Source organism: Equus asinus, chromosome 1 (genome assembly GCF_041296235.1).
Source record: "Equus asinus isolate D_3611 breed Donkey chromosome 1, EquAss-T2T_v2, whole genome shotgun sequence".
NCBI classification, from domain to species: domain Eukaryota; kingdom Metazoa; phylum Chordata; class Mammalia; order Perissodactyla; family Equidae; genus Equus; species Equus asinus.
The window spans coordinates 165,583,115-165,606,808 of NC_091790.1; the positions used below are offsets into that span (position 1 = coordinate 165,583,115).

Genomic DNA, 23,694 nt, shown 5'->3' on the forward strand with positions numbered 1-23,694 from the left:
GCTAATGTCTGTTGCCAGTCTTCCTCTTTTTGCTTGAGGAACATTTGCCCTGAGCTAACATCTGTGCCAGTCTTCCTCTATTTTGTATGTGGGTTGATACCACAGCATGGCCTCTGACACATGGTGTAGGTCCGCACCTGGGAACTGAACCCCAGCTGCTGAAGTGGAGCACGCCAAACTTAACCACTAGGCTGTGGGTCTGGCCCTATATTTACCATTTCTGATGTTCCTCATTCCATCTTGTAGATCTAGGCTTCCATCTGCAATCACTGCCTTCTCAGGAAGAACTTTATTATTTCTTGTAATATAAGTCTGCTGGAAATGGATTCTCTAGCTTTTGTTTGTCTAAAAATGTCTTTACATTGCCTTAATTTCTGAAGGATATTCTCATTGGATATAGACTTTCTGCCCTGTTCTCTCTTTGTTCTGGGACTCCAGTTAAATGTATGTTAGACTGTTGGCTATTTTTCTACAGGTCTATAACATTCTTTTTGGTTTTTATTTCTATTTTTCATTGTGTTTTGTTTTGGATCACTTCTGTTTACCAGTCTTTGAATTCACCCATCTTTTTTTCTGATGTGCTCAGCTTCCTTAACCCATCCAATGAATTATTTGATTCAAACTTTTTTTTAATTCTAAAATTTTCATCTGGATCTTTTTTGTAGCTTCCATTTCTCTGTTGAAATTCTCCCTCTTACCCATTTTTGTTCAGCTTTTTCTCCAATTTCTTTAATAAATTATGAATGTCCTTGTTTGGTAATTCTACCATCTAGATCATCTGTGGATCTGCTCTTGACAGGGTGTTGTTTTGTTTTCTCTTGATTATTGGTCACCTTTTCCTGCTTTTTTATATCTTGTAATTTTTAAATTGTGGGACAGATGTTATGTTATGAAAGAACAGTAGAGACTGAAGTAGGTAGTAATGACTCACCCTTTTGTCTCTCAGACACTTTGGATAGGAGCCCGTCTCTTTGATATAATCAGAAGTTGAGCTGAGATGGGGTTTTAGTTAGTTTGGGTTCTTGCTTCAAATACCTTGACAGTGAGGTTAAGCCCCACCTTTTTAGCAGAACTTTGAGATCTAAGTTCTCCAAGTCTACAAGATTTCTTTCTGCTTTCCAGACCTTCCTTCGACTTGTGGTACTAGCACTTACTCAGCAAAATTCTTGAGGGGAGGTAATTGGCCGGTTGGGAGGGTTTAGCTCTGCCTCTGGGCTCATCAAGATGCTCATGCTCATCTACTTAGCCGTGCTCAGCTGTTAAATACTTAACTGGTTTCTCCTTTTCCCTGCAAAATTCATTGCCTATGGCCAGCTTACTACTCTGCCAGTCCTTGCTCCCAGGGAATGAATTGGTTGCCAAGTTGGCTTACCAAGGAAGGACACATTTCTTACTGAATTTTGTCCATTTAATCTTTTTGTTTCCACAGCTCTTTGATGACTTTAAGGAAAATAAGATTTTCTTAGTTTATCCATTGTTTTCTTATTGTTACAGTAGAAATGGTGGTCTTTTTTTGCAGGGTAAGATTCGCCCTACACTAATATCTGTTGCCAATCTTCCTCCTTTTTTTCTTTTTCCCCCAAAGCTCCAGTAAATAGTTGTGTATAGTTGTAAGTTCTTCTTGTTCATGTGAGCCACTGCCACAGCATGGCTACGGACAGACGAGTGCTGTGGTTCTGAGCCCAGGAACGGAACACAGGCTGCCAAAGCAGAGCATGCCAAACTTTAACCACTAGGCTATCAGGGCTGGCTTGAAATAGTGGTCTTTTGTGGCCTTTCACATCCTAATTGGAAGTGGAATGCTGAGCATGTACTGGAAGTAGAACTCCATTCTGTGTATCCCTCTTACCACGCACACTGGGATAGATTTAATGGACAGAATTTAGGTATACTTTTCTGTGTCTCTCTGTAGCTAGCAAATGAGCTGTGATTGGGGGTGAAGAGTCATTACATCATGGCAGTAATGGCATCTTGTGTGGATTTAGGCCATTCCATATTCTTCATATTGAACTTAAACAAGTCTTCTTCAGATAGATTTCAATGTTGGCTTTCACTGCTAGGTCAATGTTTGCATCTTTCTACCCTCTCTTTAATGTGGACTTGTATTGGATGTGGGGTCCTCAATTTTGGAAATCTGCCTGGAAGTAAAATGGCACAAACATTCAATGAAAATTATTATCATTAAATATATTAGCTCTATGTTATATACATTATAGGGCAACTTTATTGTTTATCTATATATAACCTGCCAGGTAATTATTACTCAGATAACTTTTGTTCTTTTGGGGTAAATTTATGTGTGTCTATATATGTATAGGATGTAGCATGTATCAGTACTTCATCATCCTCTATGGCTGAATAATATTTCATTGAATGTATATACAATTTGTCCATTCGTCTGTTGATAGACATTTGGGCTGTTTCTTTTTGGCTATTGTGAATAATGCTGGTATGGACTTGGATGTATGTGTACTTGTTGGAATACCTGTTTTCCGTTCTTTTGAGTATATATCTAGGAGAAGAATTGTGGAATCATATGATAATTCTGATTAATTTTTGAGGAACCACGAAACTGTTTTCATAGTGCCTGCTCTGTTTGACATTCCCACCAGTAATGTGTGTTCCAAAGTCTCCACATCCTTGTCAGTGCTTGTTATTTTCCATATTTTTGATTATAGCCATCTTAGTGGGTGGGAAGTGGCATCTCATTGTGATTTTGATTTGCATTTCCCTTCTTACTTTTTTTTGGGACTTCAACAACAGAAATCTTTTTTTTTTTTCACAATTCTGGAGGCTAGAAGTCCAAGATCAAGGTTTTGGTAGGTTTGGTTTTTTTCTAAGCTTTCTCTCCTTAACTTGTAGATGGCTGTCTTCTTCCATGTCTTCACATGGTCTTTTCCGTGTATCTGTGTTCTAATCTTCTCTTTTTATAAGGATACCAGTCATATTGGATTAGGGCCCACCCTAATGATGTCATTTAACCTTAATTACCTCGTTAAAGACTCTATCTCCAAATAGTCACATTCTGTGGTATGGGGTGTTAGAATTTCAACATGTGAATTTGTCGGGGGCGGAGGGGGTGGGGAGTGGGGGACGACAGTTCAGCCATAACATGGTTTAAGCTGTAGCATGAGTTTTGGGATTACAAATGTTCAAAACATACTTGTATCTAAGAAATAAGAAAAACTTTATAGGTACAGAATGATTCAACTCTAAAACAAACAATAGAAAAATCTACTTTCTATAACTTATTATTATTGGTTTTGTAATTTAAACCTATGTTCATTTTGGTTCAAAATAGTGTGCTTCCAATAAAATAATCAGATTCCTTTTTATGCATTCCTCACTAAATAGTCCCAGACTCTATGGCAACTTGAAATTTCCATTGAAATCCTCATCATCTTCATCATAATCCTTACCACCATCATCATCATTGTCAAGCTAACATTTATTACCTAATGACTATTGATGCTGAGCATCTTTTCATGTGTTTGTTGTCCATTTGTATATCTGCTTTGAAGAAATGTCTGTTCAAGTCCTTTGCTAATTTTTAAACTGGGTTGTTTGGATTATTTTAATTGAGTTGTCTTTCTTATCGTTGAGTTGTAAGTTCTTTATATATTCCGGATACTAGATCATTGTGAGAAATATGATTTGCAAATCTGTTCTCCCATTCTATAGATTATCTTCTCACTTTCTTGATAATAATCTTTGATTCACAAAAGTTTAAATTTTTTTTTACTGTGGTAAATAATACATAACATGAGGTCTACTCTTTTAACATATTTTTAAGTCCACATTATTTTTAACTATAAGCACAATGTTATACAACAGATCTCTGGAATTTTTCCATCTTGCATGACTGAAATTCTATTCCTATTGAATAGCAACTCCCCTTTTCTCCCTCCCATCAGCTCCAGGCAACCACCATTCTACTTTCTGCTTCTATGAGTTTGGCTACTTTAGACACCTTATATAAATAGAATCCTTCTGTGACTGCTTATTTCACTTAGCATAATGTCCTTAAGTTTCATCCATGTTGCAGCATCTCACAGGATTTCCTTCTTTTTTATGGCTGAATAATATTCAGTTGTATGTATGTACCACATTTTCTTTTCTTTTTCAATACAACTCTGGGTATTTATTTGGCCAAACAATATTCTTTTAGCTAATATTTATTGGATATGATTTGTCAGTAGGATATGGGAACAAACACGAAAAAGACAGAATAATTGACCTCAAGGATCTGCTGTGTAGAGGTGTGGTGCTATGGCTTAGAACATATAAGAAAACATACACAGGGGAGTTTCAGAGCCAAAAAAACAAACTTCAGACTCTGAGAAGAACAGGATCTGAGTGGCCCAGAGTACTTTTCATACTCAGAAGTGAGAAGAAAGGAGATTACACAACATTTTCATTATCCATTCATCTGTTGATGGACATTTAAGTTGTTTTCACCTCTTGGCTATAGTAAAGAGCACTGTATTGAACATGGGAGTGCAAATATCCCATTGAGAACCTGATTTCAGTTCTTTTGGATAAACTCCCAGAAATTGGATTGTTTGATTATATGGTAGTTCTATTTTTAATTTTTTAGAGGAACCCCCATACTGAAAAGCATTTAATTTTGATGAAGTCTAATTTATCTATTTTTTTCTTTTGTGGCTCATGCTTTTGGTATCATATCTGAGAACCCATTGCCAAATCCATGATCATTGAAGATTCACCCCTATGTTTTCTTCTAAGAGTTTTACGGTTTTAGTTCTCTCATTTAGGTCATTGATCCATTTTGAGTTAATTTTTGTGTGTCATGTGAGGCGAGAATCCAACTTCACTCTTCTGCATGTGGCTATCCAGTTTCCCCAGCACCATTTGTTGCTCTTTCCTCATTGAATGGTCTTGATACCCTTGTTGAAAATCAATTGGCCATAGATGTGTGGGTTTCTTTCTGGACTCTCAGTTCTATTCTTGTGGTCTATATGTCTATCCTTATGCCACTACTGCACTGTTTTGATTACTGTAGCTTTGGATTAAGTTTTAAAATTGGGAAGTATGATTCCTCCAACTTTGTTTTTCTTTTTCAAGATTGTTTTGGTTATTTGGGGCCTCTTGCAATTCCATGTGAATTTGAGGATCGACTTTTCCATTCTGCAGTTCACTGTTCTTTATTGCTGAGTGGTATTGTGTTGTATTAATATACCAGTTGATTTATCCAATTTTCTATTAAGTATATTCTGTTGATGGAGAATGGATAAGCACATGTATTCTCCTCTTAAATCTGTGTTTTCTTTATCACATTAACTTGGGACTAAGGGTTCTGTTTTTATCAAGCTCTACCCAGAATAAATTTATTCAAAAGTATTTGTTGCTAAGAAACCAGTGGCTTTTGGCTTCCTATTTTATATTCTAGCTTTAGAAAATACTGTGTTTTCAAGGCATAATATTTTCTATTCATGATTTATACATGTTTTATCAAGAAAAATCACACTTTGAAACTGTTTTGCAAATAATTTGCCCTCTTTCTTCACAGGTGCCCTTTTTATCTCCTTTGGAAGGTCATATTTATTTAAAAATAAAGTGTCAAGTGAATTCAAGTGTTGAAGAAAGAGGTTTTCTAGTAAGTAAGATCACTTAATCTATATTTTCTTTTTTCCATTTTGTGAAGTATAGACTTGGTTTCCCATAGGATGAAGGCCTATGTGATTAAGTGATAAGTTGGTTCAGTAAAGATTTATTGCATGTCCACTATATGCCAATCACTCTGCTGGTGTTAGAATGTAATAGGCCACCAAAAATAATCCCTCTACTCGGGAACTTTTAGTTTAACAAGGAGAAATACAAGTGAACAAGTAAGTACAATACAGTACTATAATAGGAGAAAGCATAGAAGGCATGGGTGTAAATTGGTGGGACATTAAGTTTTGAGTATGAGTAGGGAGGCTTAAAGAAAGCTATTGGAAGAGGTAACTTGTAAACTGCTTACTGAATAAGTTAGCCAGAGGGAAAGAGGAGGGAAGAGTGTTCTAGATAAAGAGAGGAGTGTGTATAATGGCCTGGAGGGCCCATCCCTCAGTCACTCCCGCCAGAAAAAAGGATGACACATTTACTAGTGGCAAGTATTTCAGGATTGCTAGAGCTTAGAGTTTGAGTGTGTGTGGAGGAGGGGCAGGGAGGCAGGTATGGTTGGGAGAAATGGAGCCAAGTGTTAAAGGCTTTTTAAAGAATTTGGAATTTATCCTGAAGCCAGTGAAGTTCTCTTGTAGAATTTTAAGCAGAGGAATAACATCTAGTTTGGGGTTTAGAAAAGTCATTCTGACTGACAGGTGGAAAGTGGATTGGAGAGTGACAACCCGGAGGAAGACTAGCGAGGAGACTGAGTTACTCCACAAGAGAGGTGATGGGGACTGGCAGTCTGGATAAAGAGAAGGACCCATCACGGAGAGATGAAGAAGGAAGGAGGGCAGACCCTAGTGATTTGGCTCTAGTGACTGGAAAAGCAGAAGTAAGGATTTCACCCAGATCACAGCCTTGCACAACTAACTGGGTGGCAGTGATGCACTGAGGGACCTTGGGGAGGAGCAAGTGTGCATGTTTGGGTGGAAAGTGTTTTTTCCCCCTAAAATTTTATTGTGAAAAATTGCAAGCATACAGCAATGTTGATAGAATCTTACAATGAACACCCGTATACCCACCATCTAGATTTTCCCTTTAATATTTTTTGCTATCCTTGCTTTATTATGTATCTACTACCTAGCCATTCTTTTAAGCCATCCCTCTAGCCTTTTGCTGAAAATATCATGTTTTGGGAGAAAAATTTCAAAGTATATTATAGACATTAACAGATTCCGCTAAATCTTAAGTGTACATCCTCTAAGTTTTAACACATGCGTACGTCTATGTAACCCAAACTTCTGTTAAGAACATTATCACAGAAAGTTCCTTCATGCCCCTTGGCAGTCAGTCCCCATCCAAGGTGGGAAGTTTTATTGAGTTAAGTCTTAAATGATTTGAATTTTAGATGTCTAGAGACATATTTCAAAGATCTGGGTTTGGAGCTCAAGATAGACATTTTAGTTGAGATGAAGGTGTGAAAATCTGCAGCATAGAGATAGTAATTGAAGCACAGAGGGAGTTGAGTAAAGCAGACTTGGGAGGAACACTAATATTTACACCACAGCCCTAGGAAGAGAAGCTCTCAAAGGAGAATACAGGGAGGGCAACATAGAATTTAGTGTCCTGTTTGCCAAGGGAAGAAAGAGTCTAAAAGAGAGAGTGATCAAGTTAGATCATTAGAAACTCTTGGACATATTTACAAGGTGGTCATTCTAGTTGTGGTGAGAGCAGAAGCTAGACTGCAAATGGTTATGATACTGAACCTCTTAATCTCAAGTTTGTGTGCCCCATATGCAATAAGCCAATCACTGAGACACTGGTGGTTAGAGATGGAGAAAGGTTTATTTGGATTGGCCAAAATGAGAAGGCGGGAGGACAGGTTCTCTTAAATCTGCCTTAAGGAAAGAAGAAAGCATGGGATCTTTATAGAGCTAAGGGGCTTAGGAGGAGTAGTTTTGGAGAAATAAAGGGAAAATCCTGTTTCTTTCATTCCAGATAAGCCCTTGGGCAATCAGACTTTTGGGCTCAGTAGCAGCTGGGGACTGGTTATCTGGTGATCATAACTTCCTTAAATGCATTCTTTTTATTCTGCAAAACAAGCACATAAATCATTGTGACTCTTGAGTCACTCCTCAGGTAAAACAAGAAAATAGCAAATTAATAAGTTTAACTTCTTTTCATCTGTGTCTGTGTTGGGAACAAGGTTGAAGGATAATCATGTTCTTATTGAATATTTATAGTAACCCTCAGGTACCTGGCTTCAGTTATAAGGGGAGTGGGAGGTGAGGAATGAGGGTGTGAGCAACTCTCTGAAACAAAGCGTGGCTGCAAAGGGGTAAAGAGATACAGTGTTGGACTTGCAGAGCCCCGTAGGGCGAAAGAAGGATTTTGTTGACATTTTATTAAGATCAGAGAGACTTCAGTCTTTAAATTCAAACAGGTATCTTCTGATAGGGCCAAAGAGGTTGAAGATAGAGGCAATGGGGAATCTGTACCAGGGTTAAGGAATTATTAATACATGGAGCAAAGTTACGAGAATGAGAGGATATAAGACCCAAACCACAGTTCATGGGATTGCTTTTATACAGAATTATTCTTTTTCCGTTATCAGGGGAGAAAAGCATGTGTAGAATACATGGAAGATTCTGGGTGTGGTGGCAAGACTTGAGAAAAATCTAATAGCTTTAGTTTTCTTTGTGAAGCAGGAATTTGAATGATACAAAGGATACACAAATGAGTTTGCATTTGCTGTCAAAGGGTACAGAGAGAAGAGCTGGATTATACACAAAGCCCACATGGCCAATGTGACTGTTAATCAGACTTCAGCTTTTTTTACATGTAAATCCAGCAGATGGCACTAGATATTCTTGGAAAAGCGTTTTTATAAATTTCTAACTTGAAGGCAGTGTTTACCTACTGACCTTTTCTTTTCATGTAAATATTTTCATATTTTATTGTAGACGCCTTTAGCAACTGAGAGACTGTTATGGCATCTAGTTCATTTGCATATAACGTCTGACCTATTTAATTTTTGAGCCGGGCTCTTAACTAGTTTAGAGTTAGACCTTTTCAGATTTACTCTGTCCTGAATCCTACAGCCCATTCTTATCACGTCAACACACACCTACAGAAATATGGTAAGAAATTGCTCAGGATTCCCCAGAATAATTCCTGTCCCCTGTCTAAACAATGCCTTTTCGTTACCTCCACCCTCTCTAAAAAGTAGAGGTATAGTCTTTGAAATGAAAGTTGCTTCGTTCAGTTTTCCTTCCTGATGTGTCAGGGATCACTGGAAGGAAACGAGACTATCGACCAGAGAAACTTGAGAAGTGATTCTAAATGGTGCTGGTCTAGCTCTGCCTGGGCTGATGAACAGATAGAGAAGGACCTTCTGGGTTAGTTAGAAGGTTCCACTTCTGCTTTGTGATTCTGTGTCACCATTTAGTTTCCTTGACCCTCCACTTCCTCAGCTATAAAAATGAAAAAGCTGTTCTCTTGTTATTCCTCTCTGGTCATAGGTAGGGTATAATAATAACTTGTGTTATTTTATCCATCAATTTTTCCTTCTCTTTTACCTTTATGGTGTAAAAGATGAACATAAACACAAAAGAGAGCTGGTGAGTCATTTGTGCTAACTTTGGGCTTGAGATTGAAATACAAGATTACTGTCTTTTTTTCCTTGGGTGGCTGTGAGCAACATTGCCGAGAAAAAGCATGTGTTGGGGAGGAAAGAGGATAAACTGGGGAGGAGGAAAAAAAGGTGAGGTAAGGGAATATTTAGTTAGAGTAAGCTAATTAATTTGAGCTCATTAATTATGCTAATAAATTTGAGGTCTCATTCTATCATGGAAACATTTCTTCACACAAAGTAACTTTCCTCCATGGCCAGGGATTAATTAAACTCCTAACTCCATCCACCTTTTGGTCAATTCACACAAATTTGTCAATCAAGAAGAGTATATATCTCACTATCATAGGTTTGATCAAAGGCTTAGTTGAGCCATTTAAAGGTGGAAAAGCCTTAAGGCATTCTGAAATCAAACACAGAGATGCCTTTGGATAATCTATATTAGGGGTCGGCAAAGTATGGCCCACTGCTTGTTTTTATAAAATTTTGTTGGAACATGGATTCATTTGTTTACTTGTCGTCTATGGCTGCTTTTGCACTAGATGAGCAGGATTGAATAGCTGTGACAGAACCTGTGTGGCCCACAATTCTAAAATCTTACTCTTTGCCCCTTTATGGAAACAATTTACCAACCTATGATGTATAGTATTGTTACATTTTTACCTTGCTTTGTTTTTTAATATAACACTTCCTAAAGTAATTCTTTTTTTTACATTAAAAGCAAGGACTCATGTAAATTAGGGCTCCTTATGACTACAAATAAAAAATACTTGGGGGAGGAAACAGCTTCTACTTATACTGCTTAAGTAGAACTACTTCCATGGAAAAAAAACCACGTTTTTAGTTACCTATGCCAGATTCCTGTCCTTAACCAAAAGGACTGCTTCCACTCCTGTAAGAATGTAAAGGATTCTAATTGCATTCCTAAGGCATGAGCTGGCCAACTGCCTGACTGCAGTGCGATGCCACTTCCAGGTGTGCCTGATGGCTCAGCAGTAGACTGGAGTTACCGTAGTAATCCATCTAGGCATATGATCATGAGTTGACGCTTTTCTGATACTGTTTTGTTCTCCTGAATAAAACTTAAATGCCAGTCTTCCATATTAAAATAAGTCTAACTTAATTCATTAGTTTTTTCATTAGCTATTGTTAGTTTTTTTCAATATGTAAGGTATGATATTCTCGTATATTTTACTCTCCAACACTTGAAGAACTTTGCTGTTACTTAAGATTACTTAAGATTAGGGATACCATGTTTTTAAAAAGTCTAAAATTAGCTAGAGGTATTTATTTGGAGTTAATATCTGAAAGTTCTTGAATGCCTTATGCTTGTAGACGATGTTGAAAATCTGTGTAAAGTTTTGGGTTTGAGCAATCAGTCGTTTTCATTACTAAGGTAAAAGACATGAGAATCATGCAAAGATTTCAAGGTGTGAAATATGTCAACATATTGAAGTTTTTAACATAAAGAATTAACATTTAATTGATCTTCAAGTTTCTGAAGTCAGTATTTCATTGACTTTTCCAGACCATATTTGAAGATGTTAGTGGTTTTGGTGCCTGGCATCGAAGATGGTGTGTTCTTTCTGGAAACTGTATCTCTTATTGGACTTATCCTGATGATGAGAAACGAAAGGTAATATTAATAGTAGGAGTCAGTGGTGACAGCCCTGACTGGCTTTCATGCAGCATTTCATGCAAGTGTTCCCTCTGGCCCCCACTAGCCACCCAGATTCCTCTTTGAGTATCTTTACTAAGCCATTAAAAATGTTCTTGTTGAGCCAGCCCTCGTGGCCTAGTGGTTAAAGTTGCATGTGCTCTGCTTCAGCGGCACAGGTTCAGTTCCTAGGTGTGAAATCACACCACTTGTCTGTCAGTAGCCATGCTTTGGCAGCAGCTCACATAGAAGAACTAGGACAACTTACCGAGAATATATGACTATGTACTGGGGCTTTGGGGAAGGGGAAAAATGAAAACTGTTCTTGTTGCAGGACCTGTGTGTGTGTGTGTGTGTGTGTATTTGTGTAAAAATTTTGTATCTTATCCATTCCTTGTGATTTGACCACTCTTAAAATACCTTAAGGCATATATCTGTCTTTCTTTTCTCCTGGAATGTTTCATAATTTTTTTATTGACATTTTTAGAAATATGTTAAGTTCCATTTTGTGTTTTATGAACTAGTGGATTTTCCTAAATCTGGGATAAAACAGTAATGGAAAACCACCCACAGGAATACAGTGGTTTTGGTTTTGTTTCGAAATTTGATAATAGGATTTTGTGTAATAAGTTGTATCTCATTTTTTTAGGAATTTAATGTTATTGCCCAAGTATGATTATTTATTATCCCCAAGCTAGAAAACAGAAATAAGCAGAATTAAAAAGTAAAATCAGCCATAACAGAGACAACTACTTTTCATATTTTGGTTGTATATCCTTCTAAACTTCAAAAATGTATAATATATAATAATAATTATATATCCATTTATTAATCTTTTAAACAGAAAGCATGCTTTTTATAATCTGATTTTTACTTAATATATCCTGACATGTTTCTATATGTAAGGATATCATGTAAAGATATATTTGTAATATGTTTAATTGCTATATGTATTACATTGTAGCCATATAAAATTTTATTTAAAAATTTATTGTGAAATAGAACATTCAAAAAGACATAAAAAACAATTTCCGTCAACCTCTGTATTATCAGTCTAGTTGAAGCTCCCCATGTAATTTTATCTCCTTCCACAGAGATAACACCATCCTGAAATTTATTGTTCCTACATATTTCTTTAAATTTTTTTATATATTATATATATTCTTAATATACATATAATATATATTCTTAAGCAATATGTGTTATTGCAATTGCATATTTTCAAACATTATACAAGTAATATCATACTGTACATATTATTCTGCAACTTGCATTGTTTGTCAACACAGTTTGTGAAATTAGTTGATATATGTAGCTCTAATTTGTCCCTTTTTCTCTGTACTAAAGTATTCCCTTGTAAGAATACATCACAATTAATTTATCCATTCTCCTACCTGTGGACACTTAGATTATTTCCAAATTCTTGCTATTATGAACAGCGCTGCTGTGACTTAGCTTCTCGTATACATCAATACATCACTCAGAGCTCTTTCTTGAGTTTTCATATAGTAGCAGAATTGCTGGGTTATGTGGTTTGCATATCTTCAACTTGACTAGATTTGTCAAATGATTCTTGAAAGTGAATGTTCCATTCCCACCAAAGGTATTTGAGAGTTCTCAGTGTTGCACATCCCCATCGACGCTTGATCTGTCAGCCTTGTAAACTTTTGTCAGTCTGATAGGTATGAAATGTTATCTCACTGTGTTTTTATTGCGTATTTCCTTGGTTACTAGAGTAAGCATATTTTCTTGTGTGTAATGGCCATTTCTATTTTCTCTCCTATGAATTGATTGCATATTTTACCCATTTTTCTATTTTTTTGGTGAACTGCAATTATATTTTCCTAGTCTTTGGCATGGCATATCTTTTAATTTATCTTTGGAGTATCTTTTCCTAAATAGAATTTTTTAATATTAAAGTAATCAAATCTGTCAATTTATTGCTTTATTGTTTGCTTTTTTGAGTGATATTTAGGAAAACCATCTCTTACTCTGCAGTCATAGAGATATTCTCTTAACACCTTCTTCTTAAAGTTATAAAGTTTTATACTTCACATTTAATTTATCTAGAATTAACTTTTTTTCCCCCATCTGGATATTCAGTTGTGCCAGTATGATTGAATGGTCCTTCCTTTCCCCGCTCATCCATGTGCCATTTCTGGCATGTATCAAAGTATCATTATATACGTAGGTCCGTTTTTAGGCTTTCTATACTGTTTATTTGGTCTGTATCTCTCAGTCTTAATTACCTTAGGTTTAAAATAAATTTTAATCTCTGGTGAGGCAAGTCTCCTAACTTGTTCTTATTTAATAATGTATTACTTATCCTTGGCCCTTGCTTTTTATGCACACAAGAATATATATACCTATATATTTAACTTTTTATAATTGAAAATGTTCAAATGTGCATAAAACAGAGAGAAATAGTATAATGAACTCCTAGCTTCAACAGTTATTAATTTTTATGTTTCATTTATCTCTCCAGAACACAAATCCTTTTTTATTCTTTTGTTTTGCTGGGATATTTTAAAGCAAATAACCAGACTTCATGGTATATCATTTAACACATGTGAGCCATGACTGTGGGTTCCTAGTGTTGGCAAATGCTCCAAGAGAAGCCAGGTTTCAGGCTAGCTTACTATTCTGTACTTCTCTCTTCCTCACTGATTTTGGCCTTTGAAGATGTCTTTTCCATTCTTGTACACTCAGTTATCTAGCATTTGGAGGGTTATATAATGGGAGGATTTTTTCAGACTGTTTAGTTTGCCTTACTTGCTGGAGACATAATATCATTATTTGTTTAAATAGTCCTCTATTACTGTCATTTAATTTGTTTCAAACTTTTCACTATTATGAAAAAAATAGTTACTACACCTATATAAACATCTCTGTGCACTTATGTATTAGGATGAATTTCTTTTAGGTAGAATTGTAGGAACAGGATATGCCTATTTTGAATGTTTTTTGATTGTTGTTATCAAATTGCCTACCAGTAGTAGACCATTTTATACTTTCACAATGTATGAGAGTTTCTATTACCCACCCCCCCAACCAATCAACAGAGATTATTACTCTTCTTTCCAGACTTAGCCAATCTAATGTTTTAAAATGCTATATTTAATTTTAATTTCCTTTTTAAAATTATTAGAGTTAACACTTTTATTGGCTATTTCTAAATTGTGTGTGCCTGTAAATGTCCCTTTTCCCATTTTTCAGCAGCATTTAGTCTCATGAATTTTTATCTTTGACTCTCCTACCACCGGAATGACATGGCTTCCAACAATTCAAAGCAGTTGTTTGATCTTATCTTTTAGAGATACATAAAAAATGTTTGCAGATGAAATAAGATGTCTAAGTTTCTGTTTATTGACAACAAGAAAGTGAGTGGGCTATAGATGAAAGGTGGTTGAATGTGTATTTCTAATTGTTGAAGCTGGTTGATGGGTACATGGAAGTTTGTTATACTATTCTTTTTATTTTGTATCTGTTTGAAGTTTTCCATAACAAAGAGTTTATTTTTTAAGTTGGCTAAGAGCTCCAGTTGAAATTTTTTGTTCCTATTTTTATGTCCAGCAAGAAACAATAATAAATATTTAATGTTTCTCTAAATCTAATGTAATTTAATTTTGACTTTCAAATTAATGGCTTTTTAATTTTAATTTTGTCCCGACTTAAGTACTCCTTAATGCTTACTGACTCAAATGGTTTATTTTCTATTAATAATTTTTTTTTAAATTTGTTTTTAAAGAATCCCATAGGAAGGATAAACCTGGCCAATTGTACCAGTCGTCAGATAGAACCAGCTAACAGAGAATTTTGTGCAAGACGCAACACTTTTGAATTAATTACTGTCCGACCACAAAGAGAAGATGACCGAGAGACTCTTGTCAGCCAATGCAGGGACACACTTTGTGTCACCAAGTATGTATTGGGCTATAAATAATTCTGTCAACTAAACAATTGATTGCCCACTATGTTCTTACTGCTGTAAGAAATATCAGAGATGGTCCTTGTCTTTGAAGAGGATACAGTCTTAATGAGGAAACAAAACACACACATCAGTAAGAGAACAATCTATAATAACTAAATGTAGTTAAGTAAAGCATAACATTCAAGTTATATCTTAGCTCATCATGTTTTCCAATATATTCACAGTGTAACCGTTTTCAAGGCAGTTAGCTAATAAACTTTGGGTTAAGTTTGAAGATTTCATGTGTAATAGAAAAGTCATTTGTTACTTAAAGAGACTTCATAGATCCCTTCCCTTTACATTCCAAAAATGCCCTCAATTAATCAGGTGGCTTACAAAAACAATCTTGTTGTACTCCACAAATTTCTGGTTGGAAATTAACAGAATAACCTATTGAGAATGTCACTTTTTTCTTAACCCTAAGCTTAAGTATAAGATGCAAAAGCTTACTTCTAAAAGTCTAAGATTCTTTTGCTTGGATGCCCAAGAGAAGCTTGAAGACCAACTTCAATGTACAAAGCTGTGATTAAGGACAGAAGTTAGAATTTGACAAAGTCTCTATTAATCAGGCTGCGGCTAGATATTGCAGACAGGGACATGGATAGAACTGACTCCATGAGTTTCTGATGCAGAAATATCAGAAAGCTACAGCTAAGAGACACTATATTAAAATAGAGCAAAATTGCCCAGATACTGCCAGTTTGTTTTAAAATAGCTAGATAGGAGTCCCATTCTTTGGAAATTCTTGATGTCTAGATTACTTCCATATTAATCCAGTTGAACTCATCCATTCCTTTCCTTCAGGGGGCCTTCTATGCAGTGGTGGCATCAGACAGATCAGAAGAGGCAAAATGGATTTACAGTCATTTTGTTTGATAGCTACCCTGTCCATGGCCACTGTCATCGGGGAACCAACCACAATACAGTACCTAAGTAGTTCCTGACCACGCTGGCCCATTTTAAGTTTTTTAAAGATTTTTTCTTTTTCTTCCCAAAGCCCCCTGGTACATAGTTGTATATTTTTAGTTGTGGGTCCTTCCAGCTGTGGCATGTGGGACGCCGCCTCAGCATAGCCTGATGGTGGTGCCATGTCCGCGCCCAGGATCCAAACCAGCGAAACCCCACGCCACAGAAGCAGAGCATGCAAACTTAACCACTCTGCCACAGGGCCGGTCCATTTTAACCCTTTTAAACACTACTCATATTTTTCATATAATCTTATCTTTTACCTGCTACATAAACCCTCCCAGACTTCTCCTTTGACCCTCTCCTGCGGTAGAAATAACTAGATCACATGGCGCTGTAATTACTCTGTACTTCATTTGCATGTAGTTTTTCTCATTATAACATTATCGTAATTGAGTGAGCACTTTTTTATCCAAGCATTTGAGAGTGGTGCATTCTCAGTTCAGTCTTGGTTCAGTCAAGCTTTGCTTGGTTGCTTCTAAAGCTTTTTTTATCATATATTTTACAGAATATAAACATTCTGCAGTTCTGCATTCTCCTTGGCCTCATTTATCTGTTTCTCCACAGGGCCTTTTTGACCTATACCATTTATCTAAATTTAATGTATCTCATTTTTATTTCTACTAACCAACCTTGCTATCTTTCCCTCCTTCAATATGAAAGATTTCTCTTCTGATCAATAATGCCTACTTCTGAAATATAGACTACACGTTTGAACTAGAAATCTTTCATCATGACATGGGGAGGCAGTGTTATACGATGGAGCTGTGAGTCAACAGACTTAGGTTGAAATCTGATTCAATGACTTACCAAATGTAACCATGGCAAGTTACTTAACTTTTCTGGCCCTCTGGATTCTCCTGTGTCGACAGGGAAAAATAAACTCCACAGAGTGACAGTAGAGATTAATGAGTAGACGTACTTAGCACAATGTCGAGTACATGGACTGAGCTCAACAAATGGTTATTATTGTTATTGATAAGTGTTATATTCTCTCCATTGATTAATAGATGATCAACTCACTACTTATTCATGCTTATACCATTTCTAGTACCAATGAAGAGAAATTATAAAGATGTAGAATAAGTCCAATATAAAGACCTTCTAACAATTGTCTGTTCTCTAGAAGAATGGTCTGACTTGTGAGTCAGGGAATTCCCCCTCTCCCCTACCCTTGCCTGCCTCATCAACTAGTTATTCAACTTGTAGCTAAATATGGATGCAAAGAAGAGATTCATGATATGGACAGAGAGGTTAGGGTAGACAAAGTCTTAGAATCTTTAGATAATTTGTTGTAAATACCATGTCTTACTAACACAGTAGGACAAAAATAACGGGAGACGGTACAAAATAGTATTGCCTGTTAAGTCAAGTGAAGTTTGACGAGGCTGGGATTCCAATTCTTGGGGAGCCCGAGACTGAGGGGTTTGGGGAGCTCCCAGATTCAGGCCTGTGGTGTGCTAGCTCTTGCTAGGAAGTGGCCCACACTCAGTGTGTGTCCCATACCACCAAATTGCCCAGGCCAGACCACCTGTACAAGACAGTTACCATCTTTGGTTTGGAAACTCCATCATTTACCAATTATCATCAGTTTGAGTTATGATTCAGCTAACCAGCCTGGGGATTGGGGATAATTTTCCTTTATTGTAATTGAAGAAGCATCTCACTATTGGGGCATTTGATTAGCATCCATTAGAAGATGGTGAAGAGTAACTCATTTTACTGGTTTGTTTAGGTTTTTCTTTTTTTTCCTAGCAAAAGCATAGGGAGGTATGGAATTGGGGGAAAGCATCCTGACCTTTTGTTTGTTTGTTTGTTCCTGTAGGAACTGGCTGTCTGCAGATACCAAGGAAGAGCGGGATCTCTGGATGCAAAAACTCAATCAAGTTCTTGTTGATATTCGCCTCTGGCAACCTGATGCTTGCTATAAACCTATTGCAAAGCCTTAAACTGTGGGAAGTTTCCATCCCATATAGAGGTTTTTGAGCTATGTCATAAAGGTATCTTAAGAGCATCGGAGTTGCTTGATTGCATTTTATGCTTTAAATACGAAAGGGTATGTGCCAATATTCACTACACATTATGCAGTATTTATATCTTTTATATGTAAAGCTTCGACTGATTTCTGTTATTCATAAATGATTGGAAGAATATTCATTATAGTCAATTTTGCTAAACCTTAATTTAAAAGCCTCATTTTCCTAGAAATCTAGTTATTCAATTTTTCATGATACAATATTTTTTTAAAAGTAAGACATTTTGAGTTGTCTTCTTGGAGCTGTGGGTCTCAAAGTAGAAAGGTCTTCCAGGGTTGGAGATAGAAACCTCCAACTTGGTCTTCCTTCCTCTGGCCTCAGTGCTTTTTTCTGCAGGTTGCGATCATTTGTTGATCATGATATATCATATTACTAGAGGACTGAGAAATTTCTGAGGGACTTTACAGAAGCATTTTTGGTAATGGAGGGTAAGAACTTTGTCAAATAGCAAACATACGTTGGTTTAAAAGCTTGAGGCTGCCTTTAAACAAGATGTGGACGTAGAGGATGTTGTGTGAGGTTCGGAAGTTAAATGTTTGGTTTAGAAATGTTTATAATCGCATGGTTTACATTTACTCAGTTACTATAGTTGCTTGTGGTGCACATTTTCATAGAATACAGGCTTTTTTAAATAATCGTTTTTGCTATATAGCTTACAGACTCCTCAAATATACTTGGCATAATAGTTCTTTCTGCTCCTGTAACAAAAACAAATGTAAATTGAAGAGTCTTTATATGAAAAAAGTAAACTTTACCAAGCTGCTACAGACTAATACTTTGCTTGCCAAAGTTTTTGTCTTTTTTTTCACGTCCATGTACGACAGTCTAGAACCCCATTATGAAATCATTTGAAAAACTAAGTCATGTATTACCTTTAAAAGCCTAATACTTTATTTTTTATTATAGAATATTGTAAAGCATGGTCTCAACTTTTAAATACACTTTGAATTTCTTCTCTGAATTGTTAAAGTTATTGGTGATTTCCTTTATAAACACTAAGTTCTGTCACCTCCTGTCATTTTGTTTTTTATTCCTTCAAATGTGTTTTTTCTTATGTGTATTATAAAATATATATTTTATGATCTCACCCAAATAAATACTTGCAAAAGGCTTAAAGAATCAGTTATTTAAGAAATACTATTTAAATGTGTAGTGTGGCTGCTCTGCATCCCTAGGCTGTGGGGCTTCTTGAGGGTATTGTACTGATAGTGTCTCATTCATCTTTTGGTCTCTAGCCCAGTGCTCTGCTTACAGTGTGTTCTTAGGGCCACTGTTGAATGAGTGGGTGGATGAAGGATCCATTTCTGAGGCATTTCAACAAGATTCAGCACTGGAATGTGCATTTGAGGAGATGGAGGATGATTCTCACGTGCTTAGCAGAGTCTGAGTGGATAAGTGACATCACCAGCTGAAACGGGGCATAGGTTTGGTGAGATTGATGAGAGGGTTCCTTTTATTTATTGATAGATTTGTACTTATTTTTGAGTAGGCGTTACATATCATGGTACAAAATTCAAAAGTCACAAAGAAGTTAAAGTGAAAAGTATCTCTTCCCCCCTCGTCACAGCCACTTTTTCCAGTTTTTGTGTGTCCTCCTAGAGAGATTCTATGCATATTACATAGACATATTTATATCCTTTTGTTCGTAAGAATATTCCACACATAATGTTTGTTGTAAGTTAAAGAAAAAGAGCACAACAGTATCCCTTATTGATCATTCCTTCTTAGTATCTATAGAGGGTGTATAAAGTTCAGTTTTAGAAGAAATTTAATTTAAAGAGATTGTGGAACATCAAGTTAGAAATACCTCGTAAACAGTGAAAAATACTGCTCTGAAGATCTCAGTGTCATCGCGTAGGGGGGATATTCTAAACCATTAGAATGGATAAGATTATCCAGGGAGTATGATGTGGAAAGATAAGCAAGAACAAAATAAACACGTTTTTCAGGGAAAAAGTGAAAAGGAGTGGCTGATGATTGTCTTCCATAAAAGAAATACAAGAATAATTCTTGTGAGACCAGGGAAGAATCTTAAGATTCTGACCACAAAATCATAAGGCTGGTTAAAGAAAACGTGAACTGAAATTTAGAATGGTCAATTCAATAAAATGGTTCAGATGAAAAATCAGGTTAGAACACAATCCACAGAGGAAAAGAATGACAGGTTTGATTACATAAAAAGCTTCCTGCTTGATAAATGTCTATTAAAAGACACAGGCAACAGACTAGGAGACAACATTCACAACATATTTAATAATCAAAGAATTAATGTGCAAAATACATGAAGAGCTCCTATGACTGGCTATCATTTGTTTGAGCATTTACTGTGTACCAGCAATATTCTTGGTGTTCTGCATGGATTATCCCATATAATCTTCACATGACCTTATCAAATAGGCATTGAATGAGGAAACTAAAACTGAGGTAACTTTTCTGAGGCCACACACTTAGCAAATGACAAAACACGATTCGAACCCAGACACTCCAGAATCCATACACTTCACCATTACACTATGATGTTTCTCAAATTAAGATGAAAATTTAACCTAAAAAAAAAAGGGGGGCACATAATATTAGCAGGAAATGTGTGCATACACACACCAAGCCAAAGCCAAAAGACATGTAAAAATAATACTAATAAATAGAAAAATACAAATTTAAATGGCAGTGGGTTTTTGGCCCTCACATTGGTGAAACCGTAGTCAATATTGCTGAGAAACAAACTCATACTCTTGGTGAGATTATAAATGGATACAGCCTTCTCGAATGGCAACTTAGAAACCTCTTCAGTAATCTCTGTGCTAACACAGGATGAGGTTGTTAAATCTGACTCACAGCATCAGAGATCTTATCCACCTAAAGCTTTAGTCATAATTTCAAGGACACGAGCAATGAAGGCCCTGGCGAAGCAAGAAGTCTGCAACATCCTGCATGCCTCCCCAGTCTTTCATTCGCACATTGGACGCGCTCTCTGGCCCAGAGTAAGAGATAAGATCTCACATGAGGTTTGTGGGACATCTCACACAGCGAGGAGCCTTTAGGTGAGGAAATATTGCCATTTTATACCCTCTATAGTTACGTAGCTTGTGTGACTTTCTCTCAGAAGTGTTGCCTCACAAATCCATAAAGGCTAATAAGTTTATTTACCGTAACCAATCCTTAACCAGCCTCATCCTACTAAGAGCATTCCATAGATTAGAGATCTCCTAGCAAATATCATTCATCTATTTACCAGAAGGTTCAGTTTTCAGCACATTTACAAGGAATTTAGATGTCACCTGCCTTTTTTCTTTCTCCAGAACTAAAGGCCAGCTTCTTTAACTCCTTCCTCTCCACTTTCCTCGGAAGAAGTTGTAGGTGAGCAAAGATATACATAAAAGGATGATCCTTGCAATACTGTTTTTAAAAGGAAGAAATAGAAATAACCTGAAAGTACATTGACAGGGAAGAAAATTAGAAATAACCTGTAAGCCCATTATTAGGAAAATATAGTGCACTCTTTCTACAAAACACTATGCAATGTTCAAGAAGAAAAGGAAAATATATAGATAATTGCAAAAATTTTCCAGGACAACTTATGTAAAAAAGGGATATGCGACACAACATGAAAGTATGTATGTAACATATATGCATGCAAATACCCAGATAAAAGTGTGGATGGAACCACAACAAATTTTATATAGGTAAGGACAGTGGAAAGGGGTTGGGAGCAATGTTGGGGGAGGAATGCTTTGCCTTTTAACTCTGTTTCTGAAATATTTGATATGTTTACAATGAGAATGTTTTCATATTACTCATGTACAGGGACTCATGAGCACTTTAAAAATTAAAATCAGAATGAAACAGTGAGTAGAAGACTGAGTGGAGATTACAGGATATTGGATTGAGAAGAAAGGCACAATGGGACAATAATTGAGGGGAAATATTGAAGGAAAGATATTCTTGGATGAGGAAATGAGTATGTTACTACACTGATGGGGAAGAGCTAAAAGTGAGGATCCGAGGATAGCAGTAAACTGAAGTGTAAGAGATGGGAGAGGATGAATTTGTGGAGCAGGATGAAGGGTGATAGGACCCAGATGATAGGTGGAGTCACAGACCCCATCCCAGCAGTCAGCATTCGTCATGGGAACTTTTTGAAATGGGGCACCCACACTATGCAATCATGCAGGAATAGACAGCCATGGACTGATCTGTAGGTCCTACTCCTTGTTCATAAAATATGCTAGCTAGTGGGAACCATGTGGAAGCCAGGGCATCTATAATGTGGAACAATTACACAACTGTTTAAAATAGGAAGCCAGGGCATGACCAACCACAGCAGATGAGGAGACCCTGTGAAGGCATAGGGCAGTGGTCTCTAAACCCTAACAGAGTTTATACCTTAAAAAGAATTTAACCCCTAGGAGATTATATGGCCCCCTCCCATTTTCAAGGAGCACCAGCAGGCCCTGCCACTGCTTCTAACTCCTTTACTTTTGTTGAAAGCAAAGATATGAAAGCCACCTGACTTGTAAAAGGATTTGTTATTGTGCCTTGAGAGTCCAGGAAAACTGCTATTTGCATTGTCCCTTTTCTTTCAGTATTTACATACCAGGAAAAGGACTGTAGAGAGATAAGCAAGAAGGATGCCCTTCCTTCTTCCTTCCTTCGTAAGGAGGAGAAGGGCAATTGTGAATGAGGATGAGGATGGGAAAGGAGAACATCTCAGAGGCAGTTGCTTCCTTTGAAGGGAGGACTTGCCTCCTTGAGGCAGTTTTGCCTCCTTGAAGATGAGGATGGTGGCATGGTCTCCCTAAAACTATCCATTGGCACGTGGCCTTTGCAAATTCTTCATGTGCTCATAGGCATATGCTTGCCCCAGTTTGAACAAGCCCACTAATCTCGGGCATCAGGCCATGCAGGTCCTGAAGATGTTTCCAAAGGGAGAGGCAGGAATGTCCAGGATACTTAGCAACACCTCCCGTGCACCCAGGTTTTCATTCTTATTTCAGCATCTTGACATCCTTGAGAAGGAAAGCCCTTGGGGGCCTCAGTCGAGGGAATACTGAGTGGCCCTTGCGCCCTTCCTTCAGGCAGCACGGTGTTCCTGTTCTCACACCCTCTTTCCTTCCTCAGAGAACTCATGTTTTCTTATGTCTTTAACTGAATATCTACATTTATTTACTTGCCAAATTTATATTGACCATTTCCTCCAGTACTTTTATAGTTTTGCTTTTGAAGGTCTGCTATCTATAAATACTGGGTGCCTTACTGAATTACTTTATTAGTTATAATAATTTTTCAGTTGATTCTTTTTGGCTTTCAGAGAAACAGCCTTCAGACAATGATAATTATGTCTCCACCTTTCCAATATTTATACCACACTTTCCATTTTTGTTCTTTCAGAACAACGTGTGGTAACAGTGGTGATAACAGGCATTCCTGACTTTAATGAGAATGCTCTGGTATTTCACTGTTGAATAAATGTTAACTATTTGTTTGAGATAGATATTTACTTTTTGTTATGTAAAGAAAATTTCCTGACATCCCTCTTTCTCTATGGTCAGCTCCCAAATTCATAATCCTGATATAAAAATCTGACATTCCCTCCAAATGGAAAATCGTGGACCATGTTGATTCATAAATATTGACACTAGCTTTCTTCTTTGCTCTGGAAAAGTTTAGATAGCATGGAATTTATCTACATGAAGATTGTAAAGACATGCCCATAAAACAGCCTGGGCCTGGTATAATTTTTGGAGATAGTTTGTGTCTTAGTTATCTATTGCTGAACAATGAATTGCCCCGAAACTTAACGGCCTGAAGTGACAACAACGTTTAC

At 36.7% G+C, this 23,694-nt stretch overlaps 1 protein-coding gene across 7 annotated transcripts in view; it reads left to right on the forward strand.

The window, feature by feature from the left end:
* ANLN (anillin, actin binding protein) overlaps positions 1 to 19,009 on the forward strand; it is a 60,231-nt gene extending 41,222 nt beyond the window's left edge. For 5 of the 7 annotated variants that reach the window (XM_070511793.1, XM_070511814.1, XM_070511822.1 and 2 more), the window contains 4 exons: positions 5,531 to 5,617; positions 10,770 to 10,877; positions 14,647 to 14,819; positions 17,660 to 18,998. In XM_070511793.1, the coding sequence (XP_070367894.1) occupies positions 5,531 to 5,617; positions 10,770 to 10,877; positions 14,647 to 14,819; positions 17,660 to 17,783 (492 nt within the window). In that variant the 3' untranslated portion in view covers positions 17,784 to 18,998. Of the gene's footprint in view, positions 1 to 5,530; positions 5,618 to 10,769; positions 10,878 to 14,646; positions 14,820 to 17,659 lie in introns of all 7 variants that reach the window. The other 2 variants (XM_070511805.1, XM_070511800.1) reach the window with 2 other exon arrangements.
* The last annotated feature ends 4,685 nt before the right edge of the window (positions 19,010 to 23,694 follow it).